Source organism: Rhynchophorus ferrugineus, unplaced genomic scaffold, assembly GCF_030347505.1.
Source record: "Rhynchophorus ferrugineus isolate W39M unplaced genomic scaffold, kcgeb_rfMv2 rfM17, whole genome shotgun sequence".
Lineage (NCBI taxonomy): Eukaryota > Metazoa > Arthropoda > Insecta > Coleoptera > Curculionidae > Rhynchophorus > Rhynchophorus ferrugineus.
The window spans coordinates 1180589-1192982 of NW_027472596.1; the positions used below are offsets into that span (position 1 = coordinate 1180589).

Here is a 12394-nt window from a genome sequence, read left to right on the forward strand (position 1 = left end):
ACCTAACCAAAGCCTTTGACAATTTCTGTCAGGACGATCGTTCCAGGTGAAGATTAAAGATATTCTCTCTAGCCGGAAAACCATCGATGCAGGAGTTCCACAAGGCTCCCCCTGGCACCCGCCCTATTTAATATTTTTCTTTCAGATATCACTAGGAGACCACAAGTTGAGGCTGCTTTTTACGCAGGCGACACTGCATACTTTGCTTCTTCAAGAGTAACAGCGCATATCCGAAGCAGACTCCAAACACAACTCGATGAGACGGTCCAGTGGTTACATCTCTGGAGGTTGCAGGTCAACCCACAGAAAACCCAGGCCATCTTTTTCCACAAAAAGCATTGCACCGAGCATTTCGCGTCTTAAAATCGAGAATGCCGAAATCCCATGGTCAGAAGAAGCCACCTATATCGGTCTTGTCTTCGATCGCAAATTTAGGTGGAATTCCCACATTCAAAAGTCCCTCCATAAAGGGCAAGGTATTGTTACTTTGCTGTTCCCGCTTATCAACCGGGCCAGCAGGCTTCCTCTATCTATAAAATCTCTCCTGTACAAGATGCTGGTTCGATCAGTCGTTCTATGCGGCTCCAGTGTCTATCTAAAATACGTCTCACCTAGCTAGGTGGAACGTCTTCAAGTCTTCCAAAACAAAATTCTCCAATTTATTCCGACAGGTTGTTAAAGCTGTTTTTTGTCTCTAATGTTTTTATAACCAATAGTCACTGAGCCTTGTTTGCTTCCCCGCGATTTCTTCTTCTGGGCCTCTCAATCATTTTTGTTAATGACTGTAGTCTATTCTGATGGTGGAGTTTACGTTATTGCTGATTGTTCTAATCTTATATCAAAGTATGCAGGAGATTTGATTGAATCGCTGTAGTATGCTATTTTTAGATTTTTAATATTTTATTTTATGCGTTTTTAAAACTCAAATATATAATATTTTTTTAAAGGTATCTTTCTAGAGCTTGGAGCGTATTGAAAATACGTCTCCACCCCATGAATGTTGGAACCGAACTGACTGTGTATATGAACGCATTATCATCGTTAGACATGGCAGTGTTAATTGAAATATGCTTGTCAAAGTACATCATCATTCATCATTTCAGCGAGAGATGCGAATGAGAGGACCAACTGAATACCACGATATTGTCGCCCGAATTGCAAGGGAAGCTTTCCCATTCTATCGAATATCGAGTGTGCAGATTTTAGTTACTTTTTACCATTTTTGCGCAACTTACCGTTGGCTTTCGTTCAAAAGGGTTTCACGGTTGTAGCCTCTCCGTGAATGCTACACCTGAGGAAGCCCCCTCCATATTATTTTTTTCGAAATAATATTACTTAATAGCATAGAAAGCTTGATCTTGATATTTTGGTTAATCGCCGATTAGGATTGCAATATAATATATTTAGTAATTAATTTTATTCGAATAATTACATCTAATGACCACATCGTTACTGCTTTTCAGTGGTGTTCATCCTAAATACTGTTTTATAGCCAAATTATAATTACTGGACTACTAGGTCCGTTTTCACTCTCGCAACCATCCGGTGCAATTCATACTTCTATCACACATCTTCTTAAATATTCGTTTAATATTTTGTTGAAAACCGCAAAATAGTTATTTTACTCTAAAATTACTGCATTGCGACTTGTCGAATTGAGTAGAAGATGATAATGCCAGCACAAATATGCTTTAATATAAACCGCTATGTCGATATGTCTCACTCATCGCACCTTTCACCTCCTATAAATTTGAAACTCGTAGAAAAGAACTGTTAAAATTAGGTCGTACTCCTACTATATATTATAATAGTTTTATTAAAATGTTAGATGCACCTGCAAGCCATAGGGCCAATGTGTCTTCATATTCATATTGTCATATATATGCAATTATAATTTATTAAAATAAAATGTTCGTTCTCTCTGTTTGTTTGTTCTATTTAATGTTATAACTAAAAATAATGAGAGGGAAATTAATAGATTTCTAAATAAATGTATATCAATTTCTGTTGTTATTTTCCTTCATATGAAATATAGGTAATGTAGAACCGATTGGCGGAAATAAGGTAATAATTAGGAACTTAAATGTCTCCAATTGACAATAAGTGATAAATGATACGTGTAAAGTGATGCATGAAATGAGGGGAATTGTTATAAACATTAGATAAATTAATAAAATTATGTAAATGATAAAAGTTCAACGATTTTGATAATTGTTAGAATCGGTTCGGTGAAGACGATGGGCAATTAAAACACTGGATTCAACTGTATTTGTAATTTCAAACAACCCGCTTAAAGCTATAGCTTGGGTGGGGTGACATTGACACCAGCATGTGCCGTAGCGTTGATACAATTCCTTATTTCAAGGCCACTATTGTAACATTAATTTAGGCAACCATATATTCATGGGGCATGGTGACAATTTATGCGCCGCCATCTATGCGAAAGATGGTCCTATCGACCGACTTGATTTTAGACGATCTCTTTACCCGTTAGGCAACCGAAATTCCCATAATTAACCATCAGTAGGGGGTAACCACTTTCTGCGCTGTTTTTCCTATTTTTTTAGGTCGTTTGTGCTTGTATTTGCGTATACATTTAATAAACAGTTAAGTTTGACCAGTATTTAATTTGTTGTAATCGCACCCGTCAAGAAGGTCACAATTCCATAACCGAAAATAACTACTAGCGTTGGGAACTATCCACTGAAAACAGTCGAAACATAAAAAATAGCGACTGAAAATAGTAATTACTATTATCAGTCAAATGCACGTCAAAATCAATCGGTTTTATTACATTCGTGATGTTAGACAAAGATGTAAGGTTTCTTGTCAATTGTTGGATATATAAATAATTGGGTGGATGCGCCTACATCTAACGCCCTCTGTCGGTATATATATGACATAGTTGATATTAAAGTAGTTTCCTGTAAATTATAATAAACGCTACGGCGCATGCTCGCACTAATGCCATCCGGGCAGGATGAAGATCCCGCCATCTTGATTCATTCTGTGTTGGGGCTTTGACCGAAATGTTTGTCGAAATAAATAGAGAGAGACTCAGTTGAATCCAGTGTTTTAATTGCCCAAAAACCTTCACCAAATCGATTCTACACAATCGGTTCTAACAAATCAGAAGTGGGATAAAGAACAACGCGTGCACAGTGATTTATAGTGATTGTTTGAAGTAGTGTTTAGTGTGTAAACGACGCAAGCTAGAATCCATGAGGCGAACAAGGTAATACAAAGGAATATTATTAAAACACTATTGTTTTAGATCAATCGCCACAAGGGCAGTTTGATTATTAATTAGTAATTAGCCATTAACACGAAAATAACATAATGTAAACAAACATCGGCGCGTACCCAAGCCACAAAATGGCGCCGAAATGGGTGAAACGTAAACAAAGGATGCAGGTATGAATTTAAAACATTTTAATTACACTGTAGGAAGAAAAGGGAACTTTCTTTAAATTCTGAAAAAGAAATGTTGAAAAAAATTCGGCGTAGCGAATTAGTTCTAGGTAATAGGCGATGCAAATTGATTGTCCGCCTCTGGGCACAATGGCACAGGACCGGATCTGGTAAAATATTTTTTTTTTATTTATTTTTTTTATTTTTTTTTTACAAGCAACAACGTCTTCAAGTGCAACAGACGTACTTTCTATTTATTATAGGGAGTAGATAAATTTGAAAATTATATTTTTCTGATTCATCTGTTTTTTTTTTCCACAAGGGTTCTGTTGCAAATCGATAGACATGACAATGAGGTACACCAGCAAGTCGCCATGATGTGGAACAGCGAATTAGCCTACATAGAGAGCAATAACCTGTGATACAACAATTCGCAACTGGCAGGCCACAGACATGGTGAACTACACAAGTTCGCTATAGTGAAAGACAACACCAGGTATACCAACAAGATTGACGCCACCTAGCAGTCCTGCACGATGAGAGACAGGAAGGGGTACATCAACAGGATAGGCGCCAACTAGGCCTGCATCATGAGAGACAGTACGAGGTGCACTAACAAGAGGGGTGCCACTGGGACTTCACCACTAGTTCGCAGACTTTGTATCAGGTATGTAAACAAGGTCGACGTCAATCTGGGGAGCCATGACAAGCTGCCCACCAACCTGGGTGTTCCACGACATGACGCCTACCAGACGAGCGTGCCGCCTACCTGGGGTCTGCAGTCAGCGTGCAGCTTCTTCGAAGGGCCCGCAACATGCATGCCGCCTACCTGACGGGCGTGCAACCGTCGTGCCGCCTACCTGGGGTCCGCAATCAACGCGAAGCCTGCAACCTGCTTGCCGCCTACCTGACGGTCGCACAACAGGTGTGACGTCAACTCGAGAAATCCACAACGAGCCGCCCACCAACCTGGGGGCCACAACGAGCGTTCCTTCAACATGGAAGGTCCACAACGAGCTGCCCACCAACCTGAGGGGGGTCCACAACGAGCCGCCCACCAATCTGGGGGCCACAACGAGCATTCCTTCAACATGGAAGGTCCACAATGAGCTGCCCACCAACCTGAGGGGGTCCACAACGAGCCGCCCACCAATCTGGGGGCCACAACGAGCGTCCCTTCAACATGGAAGGTCCACAACGAGCTGCCCACCAACCTGAGGGGGGTCCACACGAGCCGCCCACCAATCTGGGGGCCACAACGAGCGTTCCTTCAACATGGAAGGTCCACAATGAGCTGCCCACCAACCTGAGGGGGGGTCCACAACGAGCCGCCCACCAATCTGGGGTCCACAACGAGCGCTCCTTCAACCTAGAAGGTCCACAACGAGCTGCCCACTAACCTGGGGGGGGTCCACAACGAGCCGCCCACCAGCCTGGGGTCCACAACGAGCGTTTCTCTTACAGAGAAGGTCCACAACGAGCGTTCCTTCAACCTAGAAGATCCACAACGAGCTGCCCACTAACCTGGGGGGGGGGGGGTCCACAACGAGCCGCCCACCAGCCTGGGGTCCACAACGAGCGTTTCTCTTACAGAGAAGGTCCACAACGAGCGTTCCTTCAACCTAGAAGGTCCACAACGAGCTGCCCACCAACCTGAGGGGCCCACAACGAACTGGCCGTCAATCTGAGGGGGCCACAACGAGCGTTCCGTCAACCAGGAACGTTCACAATGAGCGTCCCACCAACCTGGGGGCCACAACGGGCAGTCCATAAACAGGGGCCACGCAGCAGACGTGCAGCCAACCAAGGGGGCCACACGTACGAACCACCAACCTTGTGGAGCCATCGCAGACCAGCTGCCCAGCCAAGAGACCACTACAGAATCACCAAGCACGGTGACACCAAGGGTCAACCAACTGGTTGCCACCACGAGTGACGTTCCATGAACGTCTACAACCAGACTGCCAGCGCAAGGGGGGCCAACCAACCGGTGGCCATCGCCAGCGACGTTTCTATGAACGTCTACAACAAAGCTGCCTGCAAGAGGGGTCAACCAGCCTGTTGCCACCACGAGTGACGTTTCTATGAACGTCTACAATCAGACTGCCAGCGCAAGGGGGGCCAACCAACCGGTGGCCATCGCCAGCGACGTTTCTATGAACGTCTACAACCAGACTGCCAGCGCAAGAGGGGCCAACCAATCGGTGGCCATCGCAAGCGACGTTTATATAAACGTCTACTGCCAGGTCTCCACTACGGACGACAATAGCAGTCACGACATTCACATGAATGTCGGCAGCCAGTCCTCCATCACAGGGGATGCATGCAGCCAGACGAACAAGAAGTTTGTCCGCCATCAGGCCTTCACCATGGCCGACAGCAGCAATTACAGCAATCAGATTGAGGTTTACAGTCAGACCACCATCACAGAGGCATCCGCAACCAATACAGATAGTATATCAGGCCACAATTACAGTGAGTATTAACATTTAGGTTGACAAGACGAACATCTACAGAACCGCCAAGCAGACACTTCAGCGCGAACACGCACAGCCAAGCGAACCAGTTGAATATCTGCAGTCAGGCCACCAACATGGGGCCAGCATCATTCATTACAACCAGATGAATGTCTGCAGTCAGGCTACCAACACGGGGCCAACAACACGCACGGCAATCAGATAGACATTTGAAATCAGGACATTATTAGAGTGAGTATTAACTTCCAGGCCGACAAGATAGTTGTCTCTAATTAGACCACTAACATCGAGAACAGCAGCAACAGCCATGCCAACCTAATGGGCGTTTGCAATCAGACTGCCATCATTAGGGGGAACCCAGTAGCTGTCGCCAACTAGACAACTGGCCACAAACAGGTTGCCATGTTGACAAATAAGCGTCTAAAAGGGGTACACCAAAATGTATGTTAACCACCAGGTGGTAATAAGGTAAAAGTCAACAAACCAGCTATCAAGATTATGAAGAATAGTAGACAAACCGCTAGCAAAGTGGTTGTCAACAAACGAGCCATCAAGATGAAGTACTATCAACAACATTTCAGTAAATATACAGCCAATAAGGTTTATATCAAAGTAGTGATGAAAGTAGTAATTAAGCAGTATCAAAATTAGTAAACAAAACCTCAATAAACACACATGCTGCCAATATGGTGGATGTCATCAAACAGCCAAGCACAATAAAAGTCGCAATCATAGAAGATCAAGTAGTAATCAAACAGTAACAAAAATAGTAAACAAAACCTCTAGAATTACACATGTTGCCAATATGGCGAATGTCACACAGGCTATCAATAAGCAAAAATTCAACAAACGCACCACCACAATGTGGACATAAACAAACAGGCTGTTCAGAAACAAATTCAAGTAGTTACAAAGTCAATCATGTAGTCAGTAAAAGACGTCAACAATGGCCAGGTTTTAGAAGCAAGTCAGTAGCAAGCACAAGCATTAAGTATTACCAGTACACAATATTGATACAAGTAAGGTAGACATCCTATTAATGTGCACAAAATTAGTAAGGTGAGAGAATACTAGAAATCATTGGTTTGGTAGTATAAGTAGTAAATCCACATGAGTTTGGATTAAAACTAATTAGTATTTTGTTTCGAGTACATTATTATAGAAAGCAGATAGAGATTAGGAAATAACACATCGGCTGTTATGCAAAAGTTACATGGACACAAGAGAAGAAGGAACCAGTAGCAATTACAGAAGCAGACCATTGGAAGAATATTTTTGAAGATCACTCACGGTAAACAGCAAATTAATCCACAGTAAACTTTGTAAGATGCAGATAGGGGTAAGGTAACCATTGTTATTAAATCAGCCAAAATTAGTATATAATAACAAAAAAAAATTAGGAATCGAGATATTTTTAACATCCAAGATTACTATTTTAAATTCCATGTCAAAATTAGAAAGAATAGACTTTATTAATTACAAACAAGATTTAAATAATTTGCAATCAACAAATATACCAATTATGACAATTCAATTTAAATACAAACATAATTCATTAAAATACATATTTAATACGATAATCTGATTAGTCGCTAAATAATTTCAGCAAAATTAGGTAATAAAGTTATAGGATAAATTATGTTAAATAATAATGTTGCTATATTTCAAGTTAAATGTAAATTTCATTTTGTTTAAATTTAATTAATAGAAGCTCAATTGTAGCATAATGATATTATGATTTATTATATATTTCCTATAAACACTAGGAATTTTTGGGTAATTTCAATACATTTTAATTAGTATAATACATTCTGAAAATTTTAAAATGAACGTTTAAAGAACAGATTTTTAACCTTCAGACGAAAGAAATGTTATAAAGTGCAAGATTATAAAATTTTCAGACATTGTACTGACACATTAAGACAATAACATTCTTGACAAAATTTTGAAGTTGATTAATTTTAATTCAGAATTAGGGTTGACAACAGATCATATCAATGTGTTTGAATAAATGGATACAAATAAAGCCTTCAAATAGATAGTTTAGTTCAGAAAATTTTAAATATTTTGGGAATGAAATGATAGTCTAATTTAATAATAATCTTGAATAGGACTATTGATATTGAAAATACAGCAATGGTATAGTTTATATTTTGTTACAAATATATAAAATAGCAAATGATTAAAATAAAATATTTTCTTTAAAGCAATATACCCACATTTCATTTGTCAAATTATCTATAAATTAATTAAATAAGTTAAATAATTGAGAATTAAACAAAACAAAAAGTTTTATAACTTGAATTCATCTAATGTAAGCTAATCCAAATTCTTTTTAATTTTGGTGATTTCCTGGAATGGAATATTATAATTAACATAAAAAAAAAGATAGCAGAACAACCTTCTTAAATCTAATGAATGTGCCAATTGTAGTTGCATGAATTTTGTATTTAGATATGGCTTGAGATTATTATCAAGTTAGAGGTTGTAACTTTGAAAGATCTGATGCATGATTTTAACCTGAATTAACAACTTTGCTATTCAAGAAATCACCTACTTTCGTCAATAATTCTCTAGACATGGATATAATCATAGATAAACGCTTACACTAGGGAAATACGTTAAAATTTTGGAATTGTAAATTTAAAACTTGTAGTGGATACATACATTCAATATGATTCTGTAACATTTATGATTAAAATAAAGGCAACATAACAATAACTTACAAAACTTTTGTTAAAAGGCAGCAACTAATCAGAGAATACATTAACTTTTAAACGCAAATACAAGAATGTATGTGTTTTAATGAATACATGGAATATAAAATAAATCTATTAAGAACATAGTGATGAAGAACAATAGTCATATGAAATCAGACCAGTAAATAGGCGGATATATACAATTTAGTTAAAAGGCAATAAATGATCAAAATAGAAATCAAGTAATGAAATACATGGGTAAGAATAGTGTGAAAGAAAATACAACAAAGGTTTGCAGAACAACAATAAGTATAAACAGTCTATAGTTGGGTAAAGTAAATAATAAGTATACAGCAAACATAAATTTGATTGTTCAGTTGAGGTGAACATTGAAAAAGGATAATATTGTAGTTGTTGGATAGTTTCATTGGTTATAAAGTTTCAAAATGTTATAAAATATTGCAGTAAATGCAATTAAAATAAATTTAGTTGGAAAACAAAAAAACGAAGCAAGAAATTTTGGGGATCAACGTAGAACTTGAGAATATAAAGGTGCAAAGTTATTAAACGGTGTGTAAATTGGCAAAGTAATTATTTCAAGTAAATAGTTTAGACTATTATTGGATGAAAAATTCTAAATATCAAACGCAAAAATTATAAGGTTCGTTAGAAAGTAGCAGAAGAAGCACATAATGCACCAGGCCATTCAGAGAAGTTAAAATGGAGTCTAGCAGTTGAACCTCACCGAAGGCATCTGCAGTTCAGCCAAAAAGTATAAAATTGACTTCACAGAAGTTATAAAACAAACTGCATGGAAGCTATAAAATGAAGCAATGAAGAAAAAAAAATCATCCAGGTAAGACATTTTAATAGATCATGTAGTAAAGACTATGTTTCCATTATAGAAAGACCAAAGCCACCAACTACAGTGTTCAAGAGCAGCTGGAGTGAAGCCTTGCGAGGACGCTGCGAAGTCAGGATGGCCGAGTGTTGGATATATAAATAATTGGGTGGATGCGCCTACACCTAACGCCCTCTGTCGGTGTATATATGACATAGTTGATATTAAAGTAGTTTCCTGTAAATTATAATAAACGCTACGGCGCATGCTCGCACTAATGCCATCCGGGCAGGATGAAGATCCCGCCATCTTGATTCATTCGGTGTTGGGGCTTTGACCGAAATGTTTGTCGAAATAAATAGAGAGAGACAGTTGAATCCAGTGTTTTAATTGCCCAAACACCTTCACCAAATCGATTCTACACAATCGGTTCTAACAATACATAATTAATAGGATAATCTGATTGGTCGCTAAATAATTTCAGCAAAATTAGCTAATAAAGTTATAGGATAAATTATGTTAAATAATAATGTTGCTGTATTTCAAGTTAAGTGTAAATTTCATTTTTGTTTAAATTTAATTAATAGAAGCTCAATTGTAGCATAATGATAATATTTCCTATAAACACTATGTATTTTTGGGTAATATCAATACATTTTAATTAGTATAATACATTCAGAATTTTAAAATAAGAGTTCAAAAAAACAGATTTTTGAACAACTTAAATGTTATAAATTGCAAGATTATAATAAAAATTCTGCTGCTGTAATAAAAATTCTTGACAATATTTTGAAGTTGATTAATTTTAATTCAAAATTAGGGTTGACAGCAGATCATATCAATGTGTTTGAATAAATGGATACAAATAAAGCCTTCAAATAGATAGTTTAGTTCAGAAAATTTTAAATATTTTGGGAATGAAATGATAGAATTTAATAATAACCTTGAATAGGATTTTTGATATTGAAAATACAGCAATGGTATAGTTTATATTTTGTTACAAATATATAAAATAAATGATTAAAATAAAATATTTTCTTTAAAGCAATATACCCACGTTTCATTTGTCAGATTATCTATAAATTAATTAAATAAGTTAAATAATTGAGAATTAAACAAAACAAAAAGTGTTATAACTTGAATTCATCTAATGTAAGCTAATCCAAATTCTTTTTAATTTTGGTGATTTCCTGGAATGGAATATTATAATTAACATAAAAAAAAGGTAGCAGAACAACCTTCTTAAATCCAATGAATGTGCCAATTGTAGTTGCATGAATTTTGTATTTAGATACGGCTTGAGATTATTATCAATTTAGAGGTTGTAACTTTGAAAGATCTGATGCATGATTTTAACCTGAATTAACAACTTTTCTGTTCAAGAAATCACCTACTTTCGTCAATAATTCTCTAGACATGGATATAATCATAGGTAAACGCTTACACTAGGGAAATACGTTAAAATTTTGGAATTGTAAATTTAAAACTTGTAGTGGATACATACATTCAATATGATTCTGTAACATTTATGATTAAAATAAAGGCAACATAACAATAACTTACAAAACTTTTGTTAAAAGGCAGCAACTAATCAGAGAATAAATTAACTTTTAAACGCAAATACAAGAATGTATGTGTTTTAATGAATACATGGAATATAAAATAAATCTATTAAGAACATAGTGATGAAGAACAATAGTCATATGAAATCAGACCAGTAAATAGGCAGATATATACAATTTAGTTAAAAGACAATAAATGATCAAAATAGAAATCAAGTAATGAAATACATGGGTAAGAATAGTGTGAAAGAAAATACAACAAAGGTTTGCAGAACAACAATAAGTATAAACAGTTTATAGTTGGGTAAAGTAAATAATAAGTATACAGCAAACATGAGTTTGATTGTTCAGTTGAGGTGAACATTGAAAAAGATAATATTGTAGTTGTTGGATAGTTTCATTGGTTATAAAGTTTCAAAATGTTATAAAATATTGCAGTAAATGCAATTAAAATAAATTTAGTTGGAAAACAAAAAACTTGAGAATATAAAGGTGCAAAGTTATTAAACAGTGTGTAAATTGGCAAAGTAATTATTTCAAGTAAATAGTTTAGACTATTATTGGATGTAAAATTCTAAATATCAAACGCAAAAGGATATAAATTATAAGGTTCGTTAGAAAGTAGCAGAAGAAGAAGCACGTAATGCACCAGGCCATTCAGAGAAGTTAAAATGGAGGCTAGCAGTTGAACCTCACCGAAGGCATCTGCAGTTCAGCCAAAAAGTATAAAATTGACTTCACAGAAGTTATAAAACAAACTGCATGGAAGCTATAAAATGAAGCAATGAAGGAAAAAAATCATCCAGGTAAGACATTTTAATAGACCATGTAGTAAAGACTATGTTTCCATTATAGAAAGACCAAAGCCACCAACTACAATGTTCAAGAGCAGCTGGAGTGAAGCCTTGCGAGGACGCTGCGAAGTCAGGATGGCCGAGTGTTGGATATATAAATAATTGGGTGGATGCGCCTACATCTAACGCCCTCTGTCGGTGTATATATGACATAGTTGATATTAAAGTAGTTTCCTGTAAATTATAATAAACGCTACGGCGCATGCTCGCACTAATGCCATCCGGGCAGGATGAAGATCCCGCCATCTTGATTCATCCTGTGTTGGGGCTTTGACCGAAATGTTTGTCGAAATAAATAGAGAGAGACTCAGTTGAATCCAGTGTTTTAATTGCCCAAACACCTTCACCAAATCGATTCTACACAATCGGTTCTAACACAATATAAAATGTGTGATAGGTAAGGACGGAGATGAATGCTTGGAGCTGTTAATTTTAAATATGTTTATATTTTCCAATGGTAGTATAAGCGAGACAGAGAAGTATATATATATATATATATATATATATATATATATATATATATATATATATATTCATTCGCGTATTAACT

At 36.8% G+C, this 12394-nt stretch overlaps 3 protein-coding genes across 4 annotated transcripts; 2 read left to right on the plus strand and 1 right to left on the minus strand.

Moving 5' to 3' along the window:
• Positions 1–3133: 3133 nt before the first annotated feature.
• On the plus strand, positions 3134–5374 carry LOC143205785 (uncharacterized). Of its 2 annotated transcripts, XR_013007907.1 has the most exons (3): positions 3983–4634; positions 4694–4756; positions 4881–4962. XR_013007907.1 is itself a non-coding variant. In XM_076418818.1 (2 exons), the coding sequence occupies exon 1, from the start codon at positions 4114–4116 to the stop codon at positions 4627–4629; it is 516 nt and encodes a 171-aa protein (XP_076274933.1). In that variant the 5' UTR covers positions 3134–4113; the 3' UTR covers positions 4630–4634; positions 4694–5374. The 2 variants fall into 2 exon arrangements, 1 of the variants encoding a protein (XP_076274933.1); XM_076418818.1 differs by having other exon boundaries at positions 3134–4634; positions 4694–5374.
• Positions 3588–5257, minus strand: LOC143205792 (uncharacterized). Its single transcript, XM_076418829.1, has 2 exons — positions 4534–5257; positions 3588–4380 (listed from the first exon to the last, which is right to left on the minus strand). The coding sequence occupies exon 1, from the start codon at positions 5255–5257 to the stop codon at positions 4931–4933; it is 327 nt and encodes a 108-aa protein (XP_076274944.1). The 3' UTR covers positions 3588–4380; positions 4534–4930.
• Positions 5375–5495: 121 nt separating the features above from the next.
• On the plus strand, positions 5496–12160 carry LOC143205787 (uncharacterized). The gene is made up of 3 exons (XM_076418822.1): positions 5496–5886; positions 5941–9139; positions 11483–12160. Exons 1-2 carry the CDS (start codon positions 5496–5498, stop codon positions 5979–5981), a joined length of 432 nt encoding a protein of 143 aa, XP_076274937.1. The 3' UTR covers positions 5982–9139; positions 11483–12160.
• Positions 12161–12394: the final 234 nt, after the last annotated feature.